At 39.8% G+C, this 24,994-nt stretch overlaps 2 protein-coding genes across 9 annotated transcripts in view; one reads left to right on the forward strand and one right to left on the reverse strand.

The window, feature by feature from the left end:
* GLDN (gliomedin) overlaps positions 1 to 8,133 on the forward strand; it is a 34,807-nt gene extending 26,674 nt beyond the window's left edge. For all 3 annotated transcript variants that reach the window (XM_073303886.1, XM_073303887.1, XM_073303888.1), the window contains 4 exons: positions 3,190 to 3,273; positions 3,367 to 3,492; positions 4,814 to 4,964; positions 7,278 to 8,133. In XM_073303886.1, the coding sequence (XP_073159987.1) occupies positions 3,190 to 3,273; positions 3,367 to 3,492; positions 4,814 to 4,964; positions 7,278 to 7,737 (821 nt within the window). In that variant the 3' untranslated portion in view covers positions 7,738 to 8,133. The remainder of the gene's footprint in view (positions 1 to 3,189; positions 3,274 to 3,366; positions 3,493 to 4,813; positions 4,965 to 7,277) is intronic.
* A 3,519-nt stretch (positions 8,134 to 11,652) lies between these two features.
* The window catches only part of DMXL2 (Dmx like 2), a 105,303-nt gene continuing 91,961 nt past the window's right edge, over positions 11,653 to 24,994 (reverse strand). For 5 of the 6 annotated variants that reach the window (XM_073303879.2, XM_073303880.2, XM_073303876.2 and 2 more), the window contains 7 exons: positions 24,802 to 24,862; positions 24,549 to 24,676; positions 19,967 to 20,044; positions 19,167 to 19,258; positions 17,650 to 17,702; positions 15,279 to 15,496; positions 11,653 to 13,143 (listed from right to left, as the gene is read on the reverse strand). In XM_073303879.2, the coding sequence (XP_073159980.1) occupies positions 12,934 to 13,143; positions 15,279 to 15,496; positions 17,650 to 17,702; positions 19,167 to 19,258; positions 19,967 to 20,044; positions 24,549 to 24,676; positions 24,802 to 24,862 (840 nt within the window). In that variant the 3' untranslated portion in view covers positions 11,653 to 12,933. The remainder of the gene's footprint in view (positions 13,144 to 15,278; positions 15,497 to 17,649; positions 17,703 to 19,166; positions 19,259 to 19,966; positions 20,045 to 24,548; positions 24,677 to 24,801; positions 24,863 to 24,994) is intronic. The other variant, XM_073303878.2, reaches the window with a different exon arrangement.

The following is a 24,994-nucleotide window of genomic DNA, read 5'->3' on the forward strand; positions in this document are numbered from 1 at the left end:
TGTCCCCATCCCAGATCCCACACTCCCAGCTGGAGCCCTCACCCCCTCCCGCACCCCAATTCTGTTTCATGAGCATTCATGGTCCCCCATACAATTTCCATACCCAGATGTGTCCCTCGGGCCAAAAAATTTTCCCACCCCTGCTCTATCCTTCCTCCATCTGTACAGTGAAGGTAACTCTAGTTACCCTTTTTGGCACAGTACTTTGACATCATGGGATGAAAGGGGCTGTATAAGGATTACTAGAGTCTGGCTGTGGACACTTCCAAAAGCTGCATCTGGATTGAGTTGTTGGGTCTTTTTTGAGATGGGATGTCTGTGCATCTGCTCTCAAGGGTGGACAGCTCTGACCTCATCACCCAAAACCAGAATCCCTATGCCCTTTGTAAAAGGATGGGGTAAAGTATGATTTCATTTGCTCATTTTGTATCAGAAATCCTCCATATTGTGCTGCACCAGAGGTGGGTGTGAGGGGCATGCCAGAGGAAAGAGCAAGAAGCACTGCAGGGGAAATGGATCAGTTAATCTATTTCTTCCTTCCAGAGCGTCAAGCTGCAGTTGCATGCAGTTCAACAAATGCACTGTTTTAATGTAATATTTGTATTACCTTGATGCCCAGGAACCTCAATCAAGGCCCCATTGTGCCGGGTACTGTATGAACAGCTAACAAAAGACAGTCCCTCCCGCAAAGAGCTTGCAACTGACACATCAGACAGGATAAAATAGTGAACAAAACAGATCAACAGGGTGGCATGGGTTGGGAGAATGGCGTTACAATGAGCTTGGGCTACCTCCAGCCATGCTAAAGTAAAAACAGAACTGGGAACTGTTCCTTAGAGAGGCTCTCTGTAAGTGAATCAAAAATGGGTCATAAATTGGTGCTGAAAAGGCAGCTGTGGCTTTGCAGAATAAGTAAAGGAGCCTGAATAGTTTAGGGAACATTACAAAAGAATGTTTTAAAAAAACAACAACAGAGTCCTTTCCAATAGGAAAATGTTTCCAGCTTTGTCTCTATTCTTTTCTTTCTATGAACTGCTTTTCGGGGGGGGGGAAGAATACATAGTGCATAAGCTCCCTTCCTCCTCCACATTGTTTACAATTAAGAAAAGAAGCAGTGTAAGACGGCTGCCCCATGTTCTGTCAGCACTAAGCCAAGCTCTGGTGTGCATTAGTAGAGGTACTCTCATTAAAGGCAGGAATGGGACTGAGCCTGCTGCCCGCTGAGGATACCCCCTCTTGTGGTTTGTAGCTGTTTTACATGTGAGTTTATCAGCCTCTAGTGTTCCCAAACAAACATTCTTCATCATACCAACGGACAAGTTGGACAGCTGCCTGCCTTCTCATCTGCCTCACCTGTAACGGTGCCGCACATGCTCCCTAGCAACTCACAGCAAGGCATTTACATTTCTGTTGTTTAACAAAATTATGTAGTCCCAAAGTAGACTGATAGGCTGAAAACTTTTCAGGAGGGAAACGAAACCAGCCCAACCTTCCTATCAGGGTAACGAAGGGAATAAAGGCTGCAGTGGTAGTGAACACTCAAATGAGTTCCCCTGTAAGTCAAGTTGTATATTTCACTGCATAGTCCAAGGCAGACAGAAAGGTAGAGTGTGAAGGTTTTAGAAATCGAACCCTCTGCTTCTTCTGTAGGGGTGGAATCAGCACTTCTTTCCCCTTCTATTGCTTTTCACCCTAAATCCAGAGATTTTCCTCTGTAGGGGCCCATCTGGCTCAGAGAGATCAATCAGTACAATCAAATGTGGTAGGAACTGGCTCAGAAGTGTACAGCTTCAAAGTACTACACAAACACGTTACAGCCACCCCATAGGTAGATAAGGTGGAGACCATTATCTTGTTCTTTGATTCTCGTCTGTCAGCTCAGCAGAGACAATGGGGCTGAATGAAATCTCTCCACCACTTTCTGTCTTGTGCCAGCATCACTGCTTCATCTGGGGACAGTTATAGAGAAGCCAAATAACTTAGACAAGGCCATTGAGTGAGCCAGTGGCAGAAACAGGATTAGAATTCATGGATTCATAGCTCCAGTCCTGTGCTCAGTCCACAAGATTGTGCTGCTTCTCATGACACTAACCTAATGTCAGCAAGATGTAATTCCATGTGGAGGAACAGAGTTTGGGGCTCTCTTTGGGTTTGTCTACATGGTGCTTTAGTGTGCCCCAAAGAGATGTAAATATTAGTCTGCACTAGCGTGATGCACTCTAACTGTCCCATGTAGACCATTCTGGCATCTACTAAAAGTTCCCTTGTGTGTTTTAATGTAGTCCTGTTTCAACCAGTACTATGTTAGTGTGCATTAGTGAACTTTCAGTGTGCATCAGTAGGGTCCACATGGACCAGTTAGTGCATGACATGCTAGCATGGACTAAAATTTACACCCCTCTGATGTGGACTAAAGCACAGTGCAGACAAGCCCTCTGATTCCTTGCTCCCACGAAGGTCTGAGGAAGACTTTCTTATTTGTAAAAGGGAGAGACTGCATATAAGATGTTGCTGCATCAGGTATGAGAACTGTGGAAGCATAAGGCTCTGGCTGCAGCTTTGCACACATACACCTAGGGACAATATGCCATACTGGAGCAGACTGAAATCTGTGGAAGGGCGTATGTGTGAAGAGAATTGCTTTTTATATTGAAATAGTGGGGAGGGAAGACTTTCCCCATGTCTGGCTTCTACGCCTGTCTTATTATTGGATGCATTACTAGTCACTTATGTGTATTTTTAAATGTAAGGATTTGTTTGACAAGTGCAAAAAGTATTTTAATTTGGTTAATTGACATGTTTAGCTTAAAGAAAGCAAGAATTATTGTTTTAAAGTGTGATAAACATGGAAGCCACACAGCATATGCTAGTGTTATTATCCCCAAACTTATCTTTATAGCCAACTTTATAAAATTGCAATTCTCAATTTTGACACAACCTTAACAAGTGACAAATGGAGGCGGATAAGTATTAAACTGAATGATCTGTATTTCATATTCCACGCTTTTTTTTTTTTTTTTTTTTTGCTTGCAAGAAATCTTGATATATAAGAAACACAGAGGCAGATCCTCAGCTGGTATAAATTGTCACAGTCCATGCACTTCAGTGGAGCAGTTTACACCAACTGACAATGTGCCCCAGATCTGTCAAACCTATTCAGAGGTTTTGTTTTCTGTCCCCCAATTTTAGGTGAGACATGTGCCATACCAAACGATGACACGCTCGTAGGAAAAGCTGATGAGAAAACCAATGGGTACCACCCAAAAAAAGCTGGTAACTTATTCTAAATATGATGCACTGTTAAAGTCTACTGTTTACTTGCAGAGGTTGGGAGTGATCCAAATTTATTTTTCTCTTTGCTATTAGAATGCGTCGTTAAATCAATAGGAAGCCCCACTGAGATGGGTAAGATACAGCAAACATTTGGAACATGGATGAGGGAACCTGCAAATAGAAGTGATGAACGAATTTGGCTGACAATGCATTTTTCAGGTACCATGGGTATAATTGTGGATAGATTGCTCCTATATTGCTTTTTTCCTTTTTTCAGCCAAATCAGTATTTTTAGAAATATAGGTGTGTAAAAACCTGTAATGAGTGAAAGTGAGCTTTAGTGGGGAGGTCTGTTGCCCCACAGGTTGAAAAGCCAGGAGCAGTACTGCACAGTGGAGGTTATTTTTAAACCCAAGTAGTATAATTTTTTCTTCTTATAAACTAGGGCTGGAACAGTCCTCATTGTCTGCCTAATAATTTATTAGTATAACCTTTTAAAAGGCCTTTGTGCCTTAAATGTGCCACAGCATCAATGACTTTCTCCTGTGACTTCCTTACCTTGGCTCACAGGGTCATGTGACCCCACCTTAGCCAACAGAAGAGTTCTGGAAGAATAGCAACAAACTTGAATCAAAAAGAAAAGGAGTACTTGTGGTACCTTAGAGACTAACCAATTTATTTGAGCATAAGCTTTCGTGAGCTACAGCTCACAGTACTCCTTTTCTTTTTGCGAATACAGACTAACACGGCTGTTACTCTGAAACTTGAATCAGTGTGAGTGGAGGGAGGCCTCAATTTTTCCAAGTCTCGGTCACATTTTTTTGAAAACTTCATCTGCTTTCATAATATATCTGGACACACCTATTGGAGCCTCAGGAAAGGTATTCGCTAGCACTGCTTGGAAAATGTGGAAGGGCTTTGGAAAATTTTGACTTTTCAGTGGAAAGAGGAAAAATTTTGGCTGAAAACCAAACATTTTTCAGCTGAACTGCTTTTGGGCTTTGACCAAAAAAAAATTAAAATAATTGTGGAAAGCAGAAAGTTTTGCAAAAAAATTCCTTCATTTGAAAAATCCAATTTTCTGTCAAAATAGTTTAAAGGGAAAGTTTTCAACCAAGCCTAATTTTAATGTCTTATTTTTGTTCATTTTTACATCAATCCTACCATTTCCCTGTGACTTCAGTTTCCTAAATTGTGGCTCATAAGTTTAAGGGTTTAAAAAAATTGGGAAAAAAAAAGAGAGAGAACAGGAAAAACATGGAAATGGGCTGGATTCTGAGTGACCTGGGTCCCAGTCCACTGTTGGAGAATCCAGATGCTTCCACAATACAAACGTTGAATAATAAACACAATAATTTGGTCTTAGATGGAGCTTTGTCTCTGGGTTTTTGTGTTCCAGCACTCTGAGAAATGTTAAAAAATGTGGCTATGATTGACAGGAACTTGATTCTGATAGAATTGTATCTGGATGAGAGTAGAGATGTCAGATAGTTCAGTAAACCAACTGGCTGGTTTTCTTTCCTTTTTTCCCTCCTCTAAGGAAACATCATAAAAGAATATGAGAATGCAAATGCATTGCTGAATGACAGCTACAGGATCATTAGCCTCCCGGGGATCTTTTATGGATGTGGCCATGTGATATATAACAACTGTCTATACTATCAAAAAGGAGGAACCAGTATCATTGTGAAGTAAGTCAAAGATTAGCCTGATGGCAGCTTTGCATTCCCCTGGTTGGAAGGCACAAGAAGTAATGAGAAAAGGGAACGTGAATGGAGATTAAAAGGGCAAAGATGAACTTCAGTGGGAAACCCCCCAACATTTTTGGTAATACACTCCGTTCTCTGTGTCTACATGTTCTATAGTATCTTTGGGTTTCTTTTGGGATTATGGATGGAAAGAGAGGGTGGATAGGAAGGGTAGGTGAATGGATAGTGGTATCTAACAATTAGCTGCTACTAGAAATGGCCACCAAATTCAGAGGTGGAGCCCACAATGTGTGACAGGAGAATCAGTTGTCAACAGGCTCTCATCTTATAACTTGTATCATTCTGACAAATTTAGGCCCTGATCCTGCAGTTGGACCCCTGCCCTGGGTAGAATCCCACTGAAGTTAACGAGGCTCCAACTGGGGAGTGGAGGTCTAATGATGGGATCAGGGCACAGAAAAAGCATGTGAGAAAGAAAGCAAGGAAATGAATCAGTCTTTACAAACATTAACTATTTTGAGCTAGCTAGATCTTCATCGCAGGGGCAAGCCCTGCTGTTTCAGCGGTGCAAAAAGGTCTCAAAGCAGTGTAAATTAGAGCACTCATACGGAAGCCCTACCTTATGCTAGGGACTGGTTCAGCCCCATGACTAGGGGAGGTGAACAGGTGGCTTAGAGCCTCCTTTTCCCACTCAGCTGGCCCCGAGAAAGTTCAGCCCACTGTCTTGATCGTCTGTTGTTTCAGACACCCCCCTGGATCATGTTCATCACGTCACGTAATTATGAAATGTAGGACACAGTGCAACTTGCCTTTGGCACAGGAGCTTCTTGGCATGCCAGGCCTTCTTGTTAAGTTGGCACATATGCATGGCAGTGCAGTAGGTCAGTCACAAAGTCACATGCAATCTAGTGCTTCTAGTAGTGGTCTCTAACTTGTGCTGAGCATAGACTGCCATGTACCGGTACTTAGGTGGCAGGTGATTACAAGGCAACGTGGTGAGCCCACAAGCTCCCTTGTAGAGTGCCGACTTCACAATGTGATTGCACATAATTAGAAAGTTGCTATGGCTTTCCCACCCCACCTCTGCTACGTCTGAACCTGGAACTGCTCATGCCACCACATCTGTGTCTTGTTAGTTTTTATTGAGGAGTTGAGCAGACAGTGCTAATCAAAAACAAAATTCAGCCTTGTGGGAAGAGCCAAGCAAATGGACTTCAAGGACAAGTTAAAGATTCCAACTGCTTTCAAGTTTCCGGCTGAGTCTCTGAGATCTGAGCCAAAAACACCATTGTATTTTAAAGTGTCTCCCCAGGCAGGTGTGTATCTCTGGCACCTAATCAAAGGGATACAGTGAGAAAAGACTGTGAACTGGTTGCTGGGATCATACATTGTTTGTTCTGCCAAAGACGCTTCCAGTTCCTTGCACCTTAAATGTTCTCAGACTTTGTTACCTGAACAACCTCGACTTATCTTGACAATGTAATATGATAGGGTACCTACTGCTAAGAGATGGCCTTTGTATTGTCAACCGCACTTTTCAGTTATTAGTACCTCAGGCAGAAATTCTACTTCCATGCAGAATAGATTGGCAAAGTCTTCAGTGGACTTCATAGAGTCTCTAGCTCTTCTCCCTTTTGGGTTCTAGAAAGTTCTTCTTGTGGGGGGTCATAGTTTTATGTGAGGGACTCAGTGTAGGGGGAGCTGGCTGGGGGATGTTGCGAATGTTGCTTTGTTGGAAAAACCTTATCAAAGAACAAGGTTTTGCAGCATTTCCAAAAGTTATCAAACTCTGGATTTGTCTCATCTCCTCTGGCAGTCTTTCCAGGGGCAGATCTCCTCTAATGAGAATGTTTTGTCCCTTTCTCTCGTGCCTCATTCCAGAAAAGATCTTCTGATACCAAACCAGAACTGGGGGTGGCAGCTTACAGGGCACAAATCTAAAGGAAAGAGATGTGAGTGTTGGGTGCCGGTTTGTTACGATGCTCTCACCAGACATCCAGGGAAAACAGATGAAGGATTATTAACTGTTTTGATGGGATTATCATGGTATTTATTTAAACTCTGAGAGATGCTTTTTCCCTAACAAGCACAAGCAGCGTGATATGAGCACACACGATTATTTTTGTCAGGAAATCCTAAACACTTTGAGCAAAGGTTTTGTCCTGTTTTTAAAAAATTATAAAGGAAAGGCAGTTCTTCCCGAGAGACATCTTCATTACTAAGAATTTATCCAAATTATGTATGAAAAGAAAATTCTTAAAAAAGCATCTTAAATATTTATTTTGTTTCTTTCAGATTTGAGCTTGATACAGCATCATTCAGAACCCTGACAATTGAAAATGCCTTACACGATGGTCGCCACTACCTCTTTTCTAACTCCAAGACGTACTTCAACGTGGCAGTGGATGAAAAGGGTCTTTGGATTATCTATGCCTCAATTATTGATGAAAATATCATTGTAGCACATATTGATGAAGAGACATTTTCAGTCGTTCAACATATCAACACTACATACCCCAAGTCCAAAGCTGGCAATGCATTCATAGCATGTGGAGTGCTATATGTTACTGATACTAAGGATATGAGGGTAACTTTTGCTTTTGATTTGTTGAGAGAGAAGCAAATAGATGCAAGCTTTGAGTTAAGATTGGCACAATCTGTTCTTGCTATGCTTTCCTATAGTCTAAGAGATAGAGACTTGTATACATGGGAGAATGGCTATTTAATGCAGTACCCTGTACATTTTGACAGCTGAATGCTATTTTAAAATGATCCACCATGCTGGCCATATTGGGCTAAGTAGGTTATTTAAAGCTATATCTTATACATCTCCTCCCTTTAGTATACACACATATTTTCTATTGAAGGTTAGTGGTTGTTTGTGTGTGCATAAAGGGGAGACAAGACCCCTTTGTGTCATTTAAATATACTTAGGCAGTTCTTGGCTTTATAGAGAAAGAGCTGTGCGTTAGAAACTTATTTTTGTTTTTTCCCTACCATGCAGGCCATAATTATATCTACTGTATACTGATTAGTCTACAATACTATGTTCAATAGGGTCTGTTTTTACTCTTAATTTGCAATTACTGTTTGCAATTATCTTCTAGTCAGTGATTATAGTTTAGTACAAATGTCTAAACAATGTTTACAAATAAGCTTCTTTGTATCATTTGCATTTAATATTTTGCATCAACTCTAAATTTTGCTTAGTTGCGGTATTTTTTAAAAAATTGATGAACAGTTATTAAAATGATCAGGAACAGTAATTTTTGTACTTAAGTAAATACCGTAAAGACAAAAGTAATAAATTTATTAAAAACTCATTCCATATTTATAAGTCAAAATAGAAAAAAAAATAGAAAAAAGCAAGCATCCTGAAATTTGACAAATCTGGCTAACTAGTAAATAACCAAAAAGCAAATACAGAGTTGATGTAAATGATTCCTAGTGAAATGTGAAGTTAGGTATTCTGTGGGAGGAGGTGCTACAGCAGGAAATGTAGCCAGGGCAGGTGAAGCTCCTTTTATTTAACATTTTTTTGATTGCTTATCTTGATCTAACCTCCTCTTTCTCACCATTTTATGGACGTGTAACTTGCCCTACTATGCTTCCAACAAATTTGGCCCAAATTTACACAAAACTCCTAGTCACAAATGAAGACTGTACCATTGGATTAGCATATTGTAGAAAAACCAACCACCTAAAACTCTGAATGAGACTGAATGTACTGGTCAACGTGCTTGTTGATGAAACCGGTTGTCCTGCTTGACTTTAGTCTTGGATTGCATTCAAATAAATGATAGTTGCAGCTAAGAAAATATAGCCAGGAACTTTTGATCTTGATCACTAGGAAAAATGACATTTTAGAGGCTGGAAGGGATTAAGTTTGTTTGGCCTTGAAGAATAATGTATTTAATAGTTTGACTACTAGCAACTAGACTATGCAGCTTTTTGTTTAAATTACTATGTTTGAAACTCTGCTCCAGTTCCTATTGCTTGAGCCGGATTCGTCACTGGCTTGAGCCCTGCATAGTCATGTAGTCACACTTGTGCAAAGTGGGTGTAATATGTTACCACATTAGAATGGTAGTATTTAACACCCACTTTTAAATGGATAGAAATGACAGTGCAAGGCAGAGGCGAATCAGGCCTTTGTGCTTAAGGCAAATAGGCCAGAGTTTCAATTTCCATGTGTTCGGCAGCACTGTGTGAAGGAATTTAATTAACTTCAGATCCATTGGTATCTTTACAAGCTGATAAAAACAAATCAACAGTTCCCAGGAACTGCTGTACTGGCCAGCTGCTAGAGCATATCTCAGTAAAAAAAAGCAAAGCACATTGAATATGATTATCAGACCTATACTACGTTAAACTGAGAATTTGGCCTAAAATGCATTACAGAATGGAAACCTCCCCCATCAATGCAGCCACCTGCACAGGCAGGTGACCCTCACTAGCAATTTGCCCCTGCCCATCTCAACTCCCACACACTGAAAAGAAGTCAGCACCAACCTTTCAAATTAAACACCAGGCAAAGGAACATTGTTGAATGGGTTATGTTCTCAGTATCACTCATATTTTTAGAGTCATCACAAAATAGTGATGTGCCATCTACAAGATATCTTACTCTCTACAGTAGGGTATTTGCAACAGCTTTCTGTGATGATTTGGGGAAATTTTATGTGGACAACAAATGAATTCTGTTGAAATTATGAACATCTGTTTGTATCAGCCTGCAGACACCATTTTGAATGTGGGGGTTGGTTGCTTTCTTTCTCTGATGTCCTTTTACCACCATGTTTCCCAAGGGGGGGGGGGTAGTAGCACAGGGCTAACAATGTACGAGTGTTAAATATTGATAGTTCTCGATAATTGGAGGATCCTAGACAAAAGGCTGACTTCTACCAGAAGTTAGTTTATCAGGGGCATCACCTGGTAGAGGTCTATGCTCACTTGTTGAGAGTGATTAGGTAGTCACATGACACAGGAGACTGGTAGTTTATAAAAGGACAGGAGGGCGGCCCTCTGGGTTTTTTTGTTGGTCATTTTTCACCACCTCAAGCTGTTGGAAGCTGTTTCAGGAGCTTAAGGAGGCCAGAGCTCACTGACCACAGTTGGACCCCACCAAAGACCTTCCAAGGTAAAGGTGAACTAGAGTGAAGGGCACTGTAGCTGGAGTACTTGTTCTGTGTACTCCTGTATTTTCTCTCTTAAGAATTGAATTGTGACTATGTAAACAACTAACTTTTTTTTAAAAAGGGAGCATAAAAAATAAATACAAGTGGGCAGAGTAATGAGCATTTCTACTCAAGAATAACACCCTATGAATTGCTGGCTATCTCAATTCCATATAAGTACATTCTTCCCCTGTTTCTAATCAATTATATCAGCATAGCTACCACAATGTTTCCTCCTTAACTGCATCAATGACTGATTCCCAAATGGTGGGAAGAACAGATCTCTATAGTTTAAAGCTCATTTTAATCTTTCTGAATGAAGACTACATATATCTGTTGTTAAACTTCACTCAAAGTTCCTTCGACTTTATGGGTTTCAGCTGAAAGTTCATCTTCACATAACCATAGTAAAAATAATTATCCAGAGATAGAGCGGGGGATCTTGCATATAACATTTTCCACCTCCAACCCAACAAAAAGTGTGATCTTAATGGGAAGGTTGCTCAGTGTATTTGCTGTGAACATAATCACTGAACCATAGGCAGTGAAAACAAAGTAGGTGTACTAAGGATGCATTTCCACCTGAAGTTTGATTTTCTGATGATTGTAAGTTGAAGTCAGATGCTTTGATATCGTTTGAAAGTGTTGTGTGTAACAAGTGCCCGGATACGTAATTAACCTGCTTTGAGTTATATTAACCCTTTTCAAAATATGTAGTGGTTAGATGAAGCAGGAACTGCTGCCAGAAACAATATCAGAAGCATTAAATATCATTGTCATTTGCTGCACTATATTTTAATTCATTTTTGTGAGTAACATCCTCAAGTTGCAAGTTCAATATATTAAAAAGAATCACATATACTGAATCTACTTAATTTAGCTTTAGGCTGTTAAACTACAAATTTAGAATGTTTTTGTTTTGCTCATTTTGACTACATGAAATACTTATTTTAAATTTCACATTTTAGAGCTGGGATTTATTACCAGTACTACTGTAATTAAAAACTGACTGAGGAGACACTGGCTAGGAAAAATAGCAGCAGGATTAGGAAACCTTTCACCTTTAGGACAAATTTAATGCAGGCTGGAAAGGGAAACTTTTCTGATCTGAGGCATGTCAAATGAACTAGGGGGTCTCAGACCAATTACTGTTTCCATCAAATTGACACCATTGTGGGCAACCTTATCAGAGAGCCCAAGGACTGAACAAGCAGGAAGGCGAATTAATTCACCCAAGTGACCGAATCTGTGCTGGCAGGATGATGTAAGAAGAGAGTGGAGTGCAGCTGCCTGTGCTGTAGAAAGTGAACTTCAGTTCTGTTAATCTTGCACCCCTTGGGAGCAGCGAAACCCAAGAGGAAGTCGGATGGCAAACCTCTTCTCTTGCCAATGGCAATTTTAGCTCTAATGGTGACTACAGATCTAATCATGATACTGAAGTTTCAACAAGTCTGTTTAAGTGCAAGACAAAAGACTGCATAGGAACTAACCTGTTCCATGAAATAAAAGGAATTTATTTAACTTAAAGGTAAAACTAACAAATGACACTTCCTTTTCTTTCATATCCGTACTTCACAACCTGCAATTAAAATCCCCTTTGGAGAAAGGTACATTTTATCCCATTATATTTTACATTGCAGCACAGACACCAAAATTCTCATTGAAGAAGTAGGACAATTAGTTAACATTTAAATACACAGACATCCATTCCAATATCTTATTAAGAACACGGTTTTTGTTTACACGGAAAAATACATCTAAATGTAACAACAGTGGCTAGTATATTACAAGCAAACAATACTGAACTCTGCATAGTTTATATAATATGCTGCGGTAATAACTTAAATTACCAGTTTTATCAACTATTTATTAGCTGGCCACATAAAGCCTGACATTTATCTGAAATGTGGCATTGTATGTTACATTGGTATTCTCTTTTATAGCTTCATTTAAGGAAGTCTTTGTTTTCCCTGGACAAATAAGAGTTTCAAAACTAAAAGCTAACTAAAAACCTGTTTCTCTTCACTACAAACATTTAATGTTCACATTACATTTCTAATGTAAAGGCAGATCTCCAAAATATAAAACAGCCATCAAAGAAAAAGTCATGTGCAAATAAAGAAAACACTGCATTTTAAAAACGTGTCCATGTGCAATGTATAGTATCAACTGTGTATTTAATACTACCTGGTAAAAATATCAGCATAAAACGATACATGTGTCTCATAGTACTTTCTTCATTGCACGTTGTTCCACAGCTTTTGCATCTATTACACTTTCCTGGCCTACAAATTCTTCCATACTCTGAATACCCTTCATTACAACAGGCTATTTTTTAAATGAGTGGTTGTAGACATGCTTCATAGTGGCAAGAACTGGAAGAAAAATAAAACCTGAATCACATTACACACTGCTTATTGACTTTATTTAGCCACAGTGCTTGTATATGTCTGCAGCTACTGTTAGAATCTGTGTAAGATACTTACTAAGGGAGGCTTGCTGTAGGTTATTGAGCACTAACCTACCTATGACTTCAATGGGTTTTATTCTTTGTTTTTTACAATGCACAACATGCATTTCCATTCCCACCAATCTATGTATGCAGTGCTCAAGAACCCTGCTTTAAAAGTCAGTCTTTTTGTGTTTCATATAATATTTAATGCTGCAGTAATTGCTCTGAAAGCAATGTACGATAATTCCTTTCATTAATGCATATTACTGCATTGTAGCTATTTAACGGAACTGTATAGAAAACAGGCCTAAACAGCGTAAATCTACAGAACGTCAAAAATGCCTGCAGGGATGTTGAAAGCATTAGGTAGAACTCTCATTTTCAGTGTGCCATCTGCTCCACAGGAGAAGATGCGATTGTCTTGCACAGTTTCAATCTGCATGACTCCAGCACCAATATTTCTGAATATGGACTGTTTGGCATGTTCGTTTTTAAAGGAATGAATTAACCCGTAGCCTGTGAGTCCCCAGACCTATATTAAGAGAATGACAGACAAGACAGAATGAGGTTAAAATGTGCCCTTTCTATTGAGAATCTGGATCAAAACCTTTGCTGCATCAAAACCCATTCAGCACAGAAGAAGGGAGAGAAAATATGGATGGTCAGAGAGGAAGTTGTACAGCTCCAGGATTCTCAAGATGCTCTTTTACTGGCATAAATTAGAGCAGCCTAGGGGCTGCTTTAATGGATGACAGCTGTCCATAGTCTCTTAAGCGACCATACACCAACTGTGAATTCATGTAGTGAAGCTGAGCTCTCCTCCACCTCATCCTGGCCTTCTCTGTTACCTGCATGCCGCACCCTATGCCCCCACTTCTGATTTATTCCATATGATGGGAGTGGAGATGGGAGGGGTGTCTGGCATACAAACTGCTTTTATGCCAGCTAAGAATTCCCCTCTGCTGGAATAGGGGCACAGAATCTGGCTCAAATTTAATTAACACTGGTGCATAATGAGTTTCTGACTTGGGACCCAGTTCTGCAAAGTGTGGAGAGTCCTCAAGCTCAGTGATGTAGGTTTAGGCCATTAGGAGGCAGGGGTTCTCTTTTCTGACTAAAAGAAAAGGAGTACTTGTTGCACCTTAGAGACTAACCAATTTATTTGAGCATAAGCTTTCGTTAGCTACAGCTCACTTCATCGGATGCATACTGTGGAAAGTATAGAAGATCTTTTTATACACACAAAGCATGAAAAAACGGGTGTTTACCACTACAAAAGGTGTTTTTTCTCCCCCCACCCCACTCTTCACAAATCTTGGGAGACAGGCTAGTCCTTGCCTACAGACAGCCCCCCAACCTGAAGCAAATACTCACCAGCAACCACATACCACACAACAGAACCACTAACCCAGGAACTTATCCTTGCAACAAAGCCCGTTGCCAACTGTGCCCACATATCTATTCAGGGGACACCATCACAGGGCCTAATAACATCAGCCACACTATCAGAGGCTTGTTCACCTGCACATCCACCAATGTGATATATGCCATCGTGTGCCAGCAATGCCCCTCTGCCAAGTACACTGGTCAAACTGGACAGTCTCTACGTAAAAGAATAAATGGACACAAATCAGATGTCAAGAATTATAACATTCATAAACCAGTCAGAGAACACTTCAATCTCTCTGGTCACGCGATTACAGACATGAAAGTTGTGATATTAAAACAAAAAAACTTCAAAACCAGACTCCAGCGAGAGACTGTTGAATTGGAATTCATTTGCAAATTGGATACAATTAACTTAGGCTCGAATAGAGACTGGGAGTGGCTAAGTCATTATGCAAGGTAACCTATTTCCCCTTGTTTTTTCCTAACCCCCCCACCCCCAGACGTTCTTGTTAAACCCTGGATTTGTGCTGAAAATGGCCCAACTTGATTATCGTACACATTGTAAGGAGAGTGATCACTTTAGATAAGCTACTACCAGCAGGAGAGTGGGGTGGGCGGAGAGAAAACCTTTTGTAGTGGTAAACACCCGTTTTTTCATGCTTTGTGTGTATAAAAAGATCTTCTATACTTTCCACAGTATGCATCCGATGAAGTGAGCTGTAGCTCACGAAAGCTCATGCTCAAATAAATTGGTTAGTCTCTAAGGTGCCACAAGTACTCCTTTTCTTTTTGCGAATACAGACTAACACGGCTGTTACTCTGAAACCTGTCTTATCTGACTATAAAACATACTGCACCTCTGTAGCATGGTTTAGCTAAGGCAAAGCTTCTGCACGCTCTCTCTCTGTTGCATTCACCTATTGTCTTTCCTCTTGTATTCAGATTGCAAACACTGTGGGACAGGGAGTGTGCTTTTGCAGTGTCTAAGCAGAATTGCGTACTGGCCCACGACTGGAGTTCCTAGGCACTACCCCAATACAACTAGTTAAAATTCTTATTTAGAATTTGATGTTATACAGCTACTGTGACTACCCTATAGATCAAGCTGGCTGTTTTTTAACAATTACTATAGCACTGTTGCAGGCAAAAGAAATCCAAAGGAAAACAAGAACATATTCAGAAAGGAAGACCATAATAAATTAAGATAAATCAGCATAATGCACTGTGCTTTCTCTATGTAAAATTCATATAAAAATTCAGTCACTTCAATAATCTTACCTTCATGTTACCTTCTGCTGAGCCTGTTGCAAAGTATTCTTCAGAAGGATCTAGCGAAAGAGCCTTAATAGCAGAGTCATGCGCTTGGAAGGTATGCAGGATTTGTCTCTGTCGGATGTCAAAGATGCAGACACATCCTTTTCTGCCTCCAGAAATCAACAGTTGCTGCTTAGGTGCATACTGAAGCACTGTGGCACCATGATCATGACAAGTGAAGGCTGAGACACATTGTAAAATTGTTACAGATCTGTAGTCTTGTGTAGTCTTCAATTTTAAAGTACAGTTCTAGTCTGAAAGGTGACTGGCAGTTTTTTACTCCATAGATATGCTCCTTTTGAGGGTGTGTGTATACAGTCATATCTGCTACATGCATAACAATAACTCTTTACACTCATTAGAGCTGCAGAGCCAGGAGAACTAAGAGTGAGATGGATTCTATTATTCCTTTAATCAGTTAATTTTGATTTATAGTTTAAACACACATCCCTAGTTGAAATTATAAAAATTGAGAAAATATAAAATTCATACTGTATGTTAAATTACATTAAAAAAACTCTAATAAAAATATGGAAGTTGTAAAGCGGAGCACTCAGTTAGAAAATGCCAAAAAAAGGTTGTGCAAACTTAATTCAGCCATCTTGTGTGCATGCATTATGATGATCTTCAGTTATGGGATCAAACGCTATTTTCTCCACAGGACCTCTGCTTCGTTCATTTTCTCTTAAAACTGAGATCCAATACTTCTGTGACATCGTACAGAAACTAACTACATTTTACAGCCCATATTTTTTAAATGTGTTAAAAAATTTGCCTGTAACTCGCATGTATAGCTGCTTGAGCAAATGCAGTGATTACTAGCTACATGCATACTTATTAAAAAAATGTTTTAAGACAAGAAAATTTAAGCACAAGTTCAATTCTGAGTTGTTGAAGTAAAAGATGAAAGTACTAGACAGAGGCAAATACATTCATGAAACAAAAACATCCGTTGTTAAAACACAGGGTTAACCGCAAATGCTAAATTAGATTTGCTTTGTTGTACCAATATACACTCATGGTATTCCAAGATGCGTCTATGAGCACAATACTCAGAGCTGTCCTTCACAATCAGAGCTGGCTTGCTAATGTGGCACCAGAAGACTGACTCTACAATGTCTGGCAGCCAATAACATAATTCCTTTCTAAACTTAGACCCAGCCTGGGTTATAAGATGGCTGGCAGGTGGCTAAGCACTCACCATATCAGGCACAGTCAAGTCTATCAGCCTCTTTCTACTGTATGTGGCATATAAAAAGACTCCAGCCCCAAAGGTCTTCATTCCCCAACAAGCAGAATAAAGAATAAAGAAAAGTTTATAAACCCTTTATAAACACCAAGTCCAAGGCAGTTATCTTTACTGGTTATGTGGATAAGAACATCAATGGAGGAGCTAATGATGGTCTAAAACAAGGCCCCACTCTGAGCCCTTCACTCTTCAGCTGATCAACATCAAGTAGCACAGGGAGCAATATCCTGACATCAGAATCCCCTTTCAGACTATTACATTTTCTCTTGGCTGCATGTCCTTCCCTCATGCTGCTCCTTTCCCACAATCACAACTCCTCTGTTGCTGGACTTTCCCCCCTTTTCACCGTAATCACTCCATCTAATCTTTCCCATCCTTGCAGCTTCCCTCACTCCAAAGACCTCAAAAATAAATCCTCTTTCGTCACAATTTATATTAACATGAAGAGGAAAAAATCCATCATGGAACATTCTATACCGTCAAGATAGATACACATACAACTTCCCAACCATACAATCTTTCCTGTAACTCTTGTGTCCATCCTTGACCTTGTTTGTTAAACTTAAGTGGGCATCATGCCTGAATTAGACTGTAAAGCTCTTTGGGACAGGCCCTGTAACTTCTTAGTCACAACCACCAACATACAGCTCCCCTGCTTCAAAGCAGTGCTGAAAGCTCTAATTAACTGCCAGTTTCAGGAGAGGTCTATATGCAGACTTATGGACCTGTTGTTAATGATGACTAAAAAATTTGAACATTCGGTGCCAAAATCGAACAGCTGCATTCAAATATTTAACCCTTTATAAACACCTTCACAAGATGGCCTTGCATGTGACCTTTTCTGATGCTTTTTTTTTTTTTTTTTTTTTTTTACACATTTTGGTATGTACAAAAGTAGACTCATGTTGGAGGCCATAAAATCTACTGTTTCAAGACACTCAGCAGTACTGGTATTGCACTGATTAACTTGTAATATAGATGTTTAGTCTAGCCCCATATGAAATTTTCCTCTCAAAATCCACGCACAAATCCCACTTGCTTCTTTAACCATTAAAAAACCGAAATATGTTTTAGTGCAGTACTTACCGTGAATGAGACTGTTACCAGGGGATACCAAAGTGTCCCACAAGCACACATTTCTGGTGGAAAAACAAAACAAGTCATGATGGCAACTTGCTAAATGATCCCTGGGCTAGTATGGGTCACTTAGAAGATGAGGAGGACTTGTGCAGGACCTTCGCAGTCACAGGGGGAAGACATGCAAAAGCACAAATGACAGTTAAGAGCCTAACTCCAGTTGATTGAGTCATTCAAGTCTTTGAAAAACTTTGAAATCCCCATTGGGGACTATGCTTGACTCTGCCTTCCTTGAAGGCTAAGGGCTTCTCTACACAGTGCTTTGGTCTGCACTGGAGAGGTTTAAACTTTAGTCTGCATTACCGTGTTGTGCACTGACTGGCCCATGTGGACCCCTGATCCTGCACACTAAGAGTTCTCTAGTGCACATCAACATAGTACAATTTGAAACAGGACTACATTAATATGCAACAGGGAACTTTTAGTGTGCACCAGGTGTTAGTGCACAACACGCTAGTGTGGACTAAAACACATGTAGACAAGCCCTTGTTGTTAGTCTTACAGGAAGGCTGGGAAACATACACGCCATTCAATATCATAACAAGGATTGCCTCCTGCATTTACTAAATAAGCTCCTCCCCAACCCAGTACAAATGTACCCGTCAGAACGAGTTGCAGTTGGGATGTATGGAGACCTCTGAGTAATGATAAAGACAGCCACATTAGAAATGAAACCAGAAGAGGAGATAAAACAAAAAGAGGTGCTCAGTCAAAAACCCTTGGTTCCAGGCAGTAGATCTCAATAATATGTATTTAATTAAAGGAGGAAAAAGGATAATTTAGCACTTAGTGATAAGGAACTTTGAGAAGCCAACAGAATAAGGTGAACCAGTCTGCAGAAGGAAAGTAACTGAAGGAGTGACACACAAGCAGGCAGCCATGCACATACAGCTAGTAAGGGAATTCAACAGCGTTTAGAACACTGGGCTTCAAAATTCTGGCTTCAAGATCCAAAGATCTGTTTCAGGTAGCTTTGCTGAAAGCCTTTCACTTCTCAGCCTAGATATTTTTATCTATTTTTGACTGCATACTGAAGAAGCAAAAAAGAAAGAAAATAAGGTGGGTCTGAGGGTAGATGTTTTTACTAATTGAGAAATTAAGAAAGAAAAAACCCTAAAAACGCGAGAGTTGTAGAAGATGCTGTTTTCGCTTCTACTTTTAAATGCTGTTTTTGCCTCTACTTTTAGCTGATAAGGATGGAATACTGCTTTAGGCAGAAACCTTGAGATAAGGTAGCGTCCGGAGGGAGTTTATATAAACAAACTGACAACGTTAGCCGTTGACGTAGGTAACAGGAAGGTATAAATACTTGTCTTTTACTGCTTGTAGGGGGAAGGTCTGCCTAAGGTCGGGGGAACCCCTGTCCGACCGCAGTCTTTCCTTGCAATTGCTCATAATAAACTGCCTCTGGCTTGTTGCTAACAAACGCAGAGTAAGGACTTGTTTTCTTCCACAATTTACCACACCTGTTATCGTTGGACTGCCCGGATGTAGCCACTAGACTTGAAGAGGTAATGAACGCAAAGTCACTTGTGGTTTTAGTGTGACACTGCCAACTCTATAAAATGAAACAAAAAACTATCACCAAGATGCAATCTTATCACCTATACATCAAAGTTTCTAACAACTTAAATATATTTAGTCATATGTATTTCTACTAATGGCATATCACTAGCAAGGACTTTAAATACAAACTCTGATTACTTTGATTCATTACTAAAATCCCTACAGGAAGCAACACTGAAAGTGCAGAGAACAAAAAGATAAATTTTTATTAGAAATTCTAGTATTAAGAAAAATTCAAAAATAATTCACTATGTAATTAAACTGTGACAAATACAGAGTACAGTATGTTTTATCAATTTGAATTCACAATTAAGTGCTGGCTTTGTGTGCTGTATAATTAACAGCAAAGAATTGAGAAGAGTGAAGTGTGGGTTTTTTTTGTTTTTTTTTAAAAAGCTTGATGTGCACTACAATAGATTTCAGTCTTAGTAAATTCAAGGACAATGCTTAGGTTACATCTGTCATCACATTACAGCTTGTTGTTTACTCCTGAAATGAATTCTTCAAAGCTGTGTCCATCAAACACTATACTTGTTTTGACAGTCTGCCAATTAGCACAGCAGAGAAAAACATTAATCAAGAATCTGAACGTTATCTGAACCTGCTTTTGACCTGTTTGAAGCTTTGTAAAGTAAGAGACACTCAGTCTTGGTTCCTAAACATTTCTCCTATAAAAAGAAAGAATGATTTTATTACGTACCAGATATGGTTTAGGATTAGATACAATTTGGTTGACTTGCCAAATACTTAAATATCCCTCTCCATCCGCCACGCCACACTGCAAGAAAATAATTTCATTTATTCTATAAACTGCTGAAAAGGTCTCCAGTGGCCAGTCTTACCTTTTCATCACTTTTGTGATATTTAACAAGAAGCTGAAATAGCTGCATGTATATTTAAATACAGTGGGTAAAATTCTGAAAGGCACTTATGTGATTCAAGACTCTTAAGTTTCATTTTCAAATGTGACTTGGGCACTTAGGCACCTAAATCCTTTTGTGGCTTTAGGCCTAAGTCCAAAATTTAGAACCTCAAAAACTCTGCTCAGCTGGTGCCTAAACTTCTATCCATGAGCGTGCAAAAAGCCAGCTACATCCTGATGCTGCTGAGTGGCTCCATGCTTAAACCCTAGAAGGATTCATAAACTAGGCCTTTCCCCCCGGCAACCCAAACAGGTTCAAATCCCCACTCTGCCGGATTTGAAATAGGGACTTCAACTCAGATTTCCAATTGCTCACGTGAATGCCCTGCCACTGAGCGAGAGGATAGTCGAGGGTGCCTGTCCCACAATCTCTCCTGTTGAAGCTGTTCCTCTTTGTATAAATACTTAAATATTCATTGGGCCAGAGAATGCGTGACAATAAAGCTATAGCCAAGTTGTTAGCACATTCACATGGGAGTCTGGTTCGAGTCCCAGCGCTAGGCCAAGGCGCACTATGGAACTACTAGTGTGCGGTGGCAAGGTCCACACAGCCATTTAGTGCGCAGCAAGCTAGTGCTCTGTATGTCCAAACACCGGCTTGTCACACACCAACAGATAAGCCTTAAGTCTCTTTGAAATGTTCCTATACGATGCAGCCCTCTTTTGAGACTGGGACTCTGGTACTTTTGAAAAAAATTTCCTATATGTTTGAAGTAGATTTTATTTTTAAATTTTTAATTTTAAATACCTCAGCATATGTTAGACCTGATACCCCAACACACTAATGAAACAAGTTTAATTAAAAAAAACCAAACACATGATGTCCTATAAAAATGATTTAGGAATGATTATACAATAACTGCATTGTACTATGTGTGGCAAAGCCACAGGGAGCTCTGCAGATCAACACAAATGAGTAGCAATTAAACCTTTAGATCACACTTTGGTACACTGTATGTGCTTCACAGACAGTGTTTTAAAGAACATTTAAAATATTTCACTGATACTATTCAAATCCCTGTACTTGTAAAGTCAGGCTTCATTAGTTCCATGATGTGGTTTTATGTTTCTAGCTGCCCCTAAATGTGGGGCTTGTCCGGGATTCTGGGATGACCCTTTTTGTTGTCCTGTAACTGGCTTAGAGGGATGCCAAAACATCCCTAATTCACAGCAAGTCACTTTTATTCACTTAAGGTTGTAATAAGGTTAATCAAAGTCAAACAAAGTTAGTTTGTCTTCACATACACAGTAAAATATACAGAACCAGTCCTGAAAAATCAGAAGATATGGCTATTGCAGGAAACAAAAAAGAGGGGTTGGCAAATTCCTCTTAACTGCTTGGCAACTTCCTTCTTATAACTGGGCATCTGTTCCCTGCTGAGTCACTTCCTCCCTCCTGATCCTCTTAATCCTCTGGAGCCCCTCCACCCCCACAGACTTGCTTCCAGGGGAGCTCCATTTACATTACTTTCCTCCTCCCATCCCCTCCCCTGTTCCACCGTGTACGGTGGGGCCAGACAGGACTCCTATTCCCTAAATGGCTCCACAGTGGGCTCAACCCCAAGCACCTTCCTCCTTTGAACAGGAGGGTTTAATATATTTGTTTGGTACTGTGAGGTGTTTCAAAGACTTAAGCTTATCCAGGAAGCAGAGCAGGAGATGCCAGCTGGCAATTACTCTAGTTTGAATAAATCCCACTTCTGCAAGATGGCCAGCAGGAAAGAATCCGTGAATGAACACTTACTCTTTTTTAATCTTACATTAAAACGATGGCGAAGAGGAATCCGCCTACTTCAGAAAAGGGAAGCAGGCAGAAATTGGTGTGTGTAATAAACATAAATGGGTCCAATAAATGAAGGATTTTGGTTGAATTTGGAGGCTGTTCAAAAGAAATTGTTCAGGATACACAAGACTTCTAACCTAGCCCTATGTTTGTGGGGAGATCACACATGCTGGAGGGACTCCAGTGAGTTCCATTTTCAGGCAGGGGATTCTTTGGCCAGACTTGGTCCAGGCTAAGGGGAAGGAGCTCTAGCTATTCACTAGCATCAACTTCTTTTCAGGTGTCCCTCTGCCATTCCAGCTTTCCAGCCAGGACCAAATATACATCTACAGCTCTCTCCATTACCCTAAAACCCACACTGGGCACCCTTGTGGTCATTCACCCACATAGCCCTTGTCCTAAAATCTGCCACCATCTGTCACTGGTCCAAGACTGAGTGCTACCCATCTTGCATGTCAGCCCAATTAAAATTTAGAAGAATTTTGAGATGGAGAAGGAAATGTATAGTGGCTTAAAAGAGTGATGGCTTTTTGGAAGTTGCTTGCATGTTGGCAATGGAATTGGTAGTCCCAGTGGCAATGGATTTGTGGGAAGAACATACAGATGAGGCAGTCAAGAATGCACAACTATCTGACCTGCAAATCATTATCACTTCAGAGCTGACTGTGACTTTGACTGTTCTTTTTTTTTTTAAATGAAAAATGCCGAGTTTGTTGACACTTTTTGCAGGAACATGTCTCAGGTCCAGAACGGAATTTCTAGTCTGCACCAGAGAGACACCCACTCCAGAACAGCCAACAGAATGGTGTTTAGGACACTCACCTGAGTTGTGGGAGACCAGGTTCAAGTTGGGGCAAGTCTGATTCAGTGCAGAGACTTGCAACTGGGTCTCCCACATCCATGTTAAGTGCCCTAACCATGAGGCTCCCTTCTGTTCTGGGTTGGGTGTCACTCTGTTTTTTTGGGAAAAATGTTGAAAGTTCTCTGTTCTGTCCTAATGCACAATGGGAATATTTTTGAAATCTCAAAACATTTTTGTGGGGCATTTTCTCAATGAGCTCTACTTAGGTCTATAATCAATCAGTTACCATCACTTTGTAACTTCTATTAAATGATTTCCTTAGGATCACTATCACCTTACAGGAAAAACTTTCAAAACCAGTTCTGTTAGTCCAGTATATCTTCTGTTTTCTCTTTTTTTTAATCAGTACAGATATTTGAATGAAATCCAGAACATGTCTCCTGTCTAGAGGCTCCTCTGCTCTTGATGTTCTTTCCCTACCTGAAATACTAATCCTCAGTCTGAGGGAGAAGAAGACTTTAAAGCCACTGTTATACTCTCCAATTCTTGGGCTGTCTGGGCAAGGATTGAGTCCACCAATATAAGTTACAGCAGCCCGAAGTCTGCTTTAAGTAATGTCTGGTGGCTCACGGGACCTCAGAGCCATTCTGGTAGCTGGGCATCCTAACACCATAGACCGGTACAGGAAGTGAAGTATGTGTCACAATGGTGGCTCTGTGCATTGTAGGATTCCGCAAGGTTGAGGAGAATTAAAGGATGTTTACAGCTTCTTTGTTCCAGTGGAGCAGCACAAAGCAGACAGACAGCACTACTGAATCAAGCCCAAATGATTTTTAAAGTTTGAGCCATCTGCATCTCTATAGCACAGAAATAACAAAAATATATTTGTAATCATACTACAGCTTTTCTGCTGAGACTTTTGCAAAATGTGCTCACTATAAAAAGAAAATACAAATCTAGTAATTGTATTTATGCCACTCTCCTAAAAATATCTTATGATTCTCAATTGAACACTTTAATACTAGTGCTAACGTCTCTCTGCACTTAAAACTGCAAGGTGGAATAGCCTCAATATTGAGCTTGACTGACTACAGTGGAGGTATAAATCAGAGGGTTTTTTTGTTTGTTTGTTCGTTTTTTTGGACGAGTTTCTGTACAGTACTATGAGGATATATGCTGCCATAATATTCCATATTTGTTTTGTATACTCAATCATTGACAATGTGGCCATCTCCCAGATTGGTTGCCCTTCATCAAAATCCTATTTAAGGTCAAAATGTTGAACCCATTACTCATATTTAGATGAGTAATTGTTCACCACTGAGAGCAAGGGGTTGACAGCTTGGCTCCTGCTAAATGAGGCTTTATGCATCTAAATAAGGACCTGTTTCTACAAAAATTATTACTAAGTGAGTAGCTCCAGTGACTTAAAGTTGGATTACTCATGGTAATAACTATTTCTAGGATTAGTCAAAGTAGTTAGTCTCTACAATGGTCATTAATATGAATAGTGAAAGTTGCTTATTCAATACAGCAGTAAATGTATATTTGAAGAGTGTCTGACCTTAAATATCCACATGTAGCTTTAACAATTTGTGTTTGCTAGATTGTATTCTGTATTTTATATGTGTTGAACCAAATCTCTTCTACATTCTAACACACTCTAAACATTTTTGTGCTCCCCTAGTTTAAAAACTGGCTAAGGTGTCCACAGTACAATCAAATGTTCATTTAAAAAGAAGAGGCAGAAAAACCCATATTTGGGGAGGACTAACCTTATTGCCCTGGGAATTGAAATACATTCTAGTAACCCTTGCGTTGCCAGCTTGTCGGAAGCATATCAGCTGCTGTGGCCTTGTCCATTCAAACATTCGAACGCTACCATCTTGGGCTCCTGTGAGATCTGGGGAAAGGGAAATATAGTTGATTTATTAATCAACAGGAAAATATCATAACATTTATTCTGTATTATGTTTTGAAAAACAAATACATTTTTCACTTTCACATTGTTAAACAGAAATTACTTACAATACTGATGGACTGGATGTGAAGCCATTCTCTTGACATTATTCAGATTTCTTTTAATGAGCTTCATATAAAAGAAATATCACATTCAAAGATTAACTACTTTTGAACAAGTTTGGAAAACATAAATGAACTCAGGATATTGTATATATTACTACACAATGAACTGTCTCTTTGTCCTCTACCTATAGATGGT

The sequence above is a fragment of the Lepidochelys kempii genome, chromosome 10, assembly GCF_965140285.1.
Source record: "Lepidochelys kempii isolate rLepKem1 chromosome 10, rLepKem1.hap1, whole genome shotgun sequence".
Classification (NCBI taxonomy): domain Eukaryota; kingdom Metazoa; phylum Chordata; order Testudines; family Cheloniidae; genus Lepidochelys; species Lepidochelys kempii.